Here is a 3,729-nt window from a genome sequence, read left to right as displayed (position 1 = left end):
AACCAGACGACACGATTTTCTTGTTTTTTTAATTACTTACGGAAAGCCCAGGGCACACTTCAACACTCGGATATAATTTACAAACAAAGCATTTGTGTTTAGTGAGTCTACCAGATCAGAGGCAGTGAAGGGATGACCAGGGATGTTCTCTTGATAAGTGAGGGAATTAGATTAAAAGTAAAAGTTGTCAAAAATATAAATAGTAATACCCCCCCAAAAACTGTTTAAGTAGTACTTTAAATGATTTACACCACTGTGTAAGGGTACATATTGAAGGGAACATAGGGCTGAGGGAACATAGGGTTCCGGGAATATAGGTTGAGGGAACATAGGGCCCAGGCAACATAGGGCTGAGGGAAGGGAACGTAGGGTCCAGGGAACGTAGGGTCTAGGGAACGTAGGGTCCAGGGAACATAGGGTCCAGGGAACGTAGGGTCCAGGGAACGTAGGGCCCAGGAAACATAGGGCCCAGGGAACGTAGGGTCCAGGGAACATAGGGTCCAGGGAACATAGGGTCCAGGGAACATAGGGTCCAGGGAACATAGGGTCCAGGGAACGTAGGGTCTAGGGAACGTAGGGTCCAGGGAACGTAGGGCCCAGGAAACATAGGGTCCAGGGAACATAGGGCCCAGGGAACGTGGGGCCCAGGAAACATAGGGTCCAGGGAACGTAGGGTCTAGGGAACGTAGGGCCCAGGGAACATAGGGTCTAGGGAACGTAGGGTCTAGGGAACGTAGGGCCCAGGGAACATAGGGTCCAGGGAACGTAGGGTCTAGGGAACGTAGGGTCCAGGGAACGTAGGGCCCAGGGAACATAGGGTCCAGGGAACATAGGGCCCAGGGAACGTGGGGCCCAGGAAACATAGGGTCCAGGGAACGTAGGGTCTAGGGAACATAGGGTCCAGGGAACATAGGGCCCAGGGAACGTAGGGTCTAGGGAACGTAGGGCCCAGGGAACATAGGGTCCAGGGAACGTAGGGTCTAGGGAACGTAGGGTCCAGGGAACGTAGGGCCCAGGAAACATAGGGTCCAGGGAACATAGGGCCCAGGGAACGTGGGGCCCAGGAAACATAGGGTCCAGGGAACGTAGGGTCTAGGGAACATAGGGTCCAGGGAACATAGGGTCTAGGGAACGTATGGTCCAGGGAACGTAGGGCCCAGGAAACATAGGGTCCAGGGAACGTAGGGTCCAGGGAACGTAGGGTCCAGGGAACATTGGGTCCAGGGAACATAGGGTCTAGGGAACGTAGGGTCTAGGGAACGTAGGGCCCAGGGAACATAGGGTCCAGGGAACGTAGGGTCTAGGGAACGTAGGGTCCAGGGAACGTAGGGCCCAGGAAACATAGGGTCCAGGGAACATAGGGCCCAGGGAACGTGGGGCCCAGGAAACATAGGGTCCAGGGAACGTAGGGTCTAGGGAACATAGGGTCCAGGGAACATAGGGTCTAGGGAACGTAGGGTCTAGGGAACGTAGGGTCCAGGGAACGTAGGGTCCAGGGAACATAGGGTCTAGGGAACGTATGGTCCAGGGAACGTAGGGCCCAGGAAACATAGGGTCCAGGGAACATAGGGTCCAGGGAACATTGGGTCCAGGGAACATAGGGTCTAGGGAACGTAGGGTCTAGGGAACGTAGGGTCCAGGGAACGTAGGGCCCAGGAAACATAGGGTCCAGGGAACATAGGGTCTAGGGAACGTAGGGTCTAGGGAACGTAGGGTCCAGGGAACTTAGGGTCTAGGGAACGTAGGGTCTAGGGAACATAGGGTCTAGGGAACGTAGGGTCTAGGGAACGTAGGGTCCAGGGAACGTAGGGTCTAGGGAACGTAGGGTCTAGGGAACGTAGGGTCTAGGGAACATAGGGCCCAGGGAACGTAGGGCCCAGGGAACATAGGGTTCAGGGAACATAGGGTCCAGGGAACGTGGGGCCCAGGAAACATAGGGTCCAGGGAACGTAGGGTCTAGGGAACATAGGGTCCAGGGAACATAGGGCCCAGGGAACGTAGGGTCTAGGGAACGTAGGGCCCAGGGAACATAGGGTCCAGGGAACGTAGGGTCTAGGGAACGTAGGGTCCAGGGAACGTAGGGCCCAGGAAACATAGGGTCCAGGGAACATAGGGCCCAGGGAACGTGGGGCCCAGGAAACATAGGGTCCAGGGAACGTAGGGTCTAGGGAACATAGGGTCCAGGGAACATAGGGTCTAGGGAACGTATGGTCCAGGGAACGTAGGGCCCAGGAAACATAGGGTCCAGGGAACGTAGGGTCCAGGGAACGTAGGGTCCAGGGAACATTGGGTCCAGGGAACATAGGGTCTAGGGAACGTAGGTTCTAGGGAACGTAGGGCCCAGGGAACATAGGGTCCAGGGAACGTAGGGTCTAGGGAACGTAGGGTCCAGGGAACGTAGGGCCCAGGAAACATAGGGTCCAGGGAACATAGGGCCCAGGGAACGTGGGGCCCAGGAAACATAGGGTCCAGGGAACGTAGGGTCTAGGGAACATAGGGTCCAGGGAACATAGGGTCTAGGGAACGTAGGGTCTAGGGAACGTAGGGTCCAGGGAACGTAGGGTCCAGGGAACATAGGGTCTAGGGAACGTATGGTCCAGGGAACGTAGGGCCCAGGAAACATAGGGTCCAGGGAACATAGGGTCCAGGGAACATTGGGTCCAGGGAACATAGGGTCTAGGGAACGTAGGGTCTAGGGAACGTAGGGTCCAGGGAACGTAGGGCCCAGGAAACATAGGGTCCAGGGAACATAGGGTCTAGGGAACGTAGGGTCTAGGGAACGTAGGGTCTAGGGAACGTAGGGTCCAGGGAACGTAGGGTCTAGGGAACGTAGGGTCTAGGGAACATAGGGTCTAGGGAACGTAGGGTCTAGGGAACGTAGGGTCCAGGGAACGTAGGGTCTAGGGAACGTAGGGTCTAGGGAACGTAGGGTCTATGGAACGTAGGGTCCAGTGAACGTAGGGTCTAGGGAACATAGGGTCCAGGGAACATAGGGTCTAGGGAACGTAGGGTCTAGGGAACGTAGGGTCCAGGGAACGTAGGGTCCAGGGAACGTAGGGTCCAGGGAACATAGGGTCTAGGGAACGTAGGGTCTAGGGAACGTAGGGTCCAGGGAACGTAGGGCCCAGGAAACATAGGGTCCAGGGAACATAGGGTCTAGGGAACGTAGGGTCCAGGGAACGTAGGGCCCAGGAAACATAGGGTCCAGGGAACATAGGGTCCAGGGAACGTAGGGTCTAGGGAACGTATGGTCCAGGGAACGTAGGGCCCAGGAAACATAGGGTCCAGGGAACATAGGGTCCAGGGAACGTAGGGTCTAGGGAACATAGGGTCTAGGGAACATAGGGCCCAGGGAACGTAGGGTCTAGGGAACATAGGGTCCAGGGAACGTAGGGTCTAGGGAGCATAGGGTCTAGGGAACATAGGGCCCAGGGAACATAGGTTGAGGGAACATAGGGCCAAGGGAACACAATGTTATAATGTCATTGCGGTTTCACAACCCAGGTATGCAAACAACACTAGGGAGATCACCTGAAATGTTTTTCTTCACTGCTCTAATTTATGCTATTAGATGATTATATTTCCTCCTAAGAATGTGTTGTCACCTAGCTAGCTACCTACCTCCTGTACTCGCCCAGTAGCCCAGCCTAGCTACCTTGTTTTCACAGTTAAACTAATCCTCACAATTATATCAACTGTACCTCCTCCCTGAATAGGGCTGAGACCTCA

At 55.3% G+C, this 3,729-nt stretch overlaps 1 protein-coding gene across 1 annotated transcript; it reads right to left on the bottom strand.

The window, feature by feature from the left end:
• Positions 1-245: 245 nt before the first annotated feature.
• Positions 246-863, bottom strand: LOC120033967 (MAPK-interacting and spindle-stabilizing protein-like). The gene has a single exon (XM_038980366.1). It carries the CDS (start codon positions 861-863, stop codon positions 246-248), a length of 618 nt encoding a protein of 205 aa, XP_038836294.1.
• Positions 864-3,729: the final 2,866 nt, after the last annotated feature.

The sequence above is a fragment of the Salvelinus namaycush genome, chromosome 41 (assembly GCF_016432855.1).
Source record: "Salvelinus namaycush isolate Seneca chromosome 41, SaNama_1.0, whole genome shotgun sequence".
Classification (NCBI taxonomy): Eukaryota; Metazoa; Chordata; class Actinopteri; order Salmoniformes; family Salmonidae; genus Salvelinus; species Salvelinus namaycush.
This window is presented reverse-complemented; position numbering and strand designations above follow the sequence as displayed.

Coding starts and splice junctions, on each gene's coding strand:
- LOC120033967 (XM_038980366.1), bottom strand. CDS start 863: ATGTTTCCTGGGCCCCACGTTCCCTGGGCCCTATGTTCCCTGGACCCT.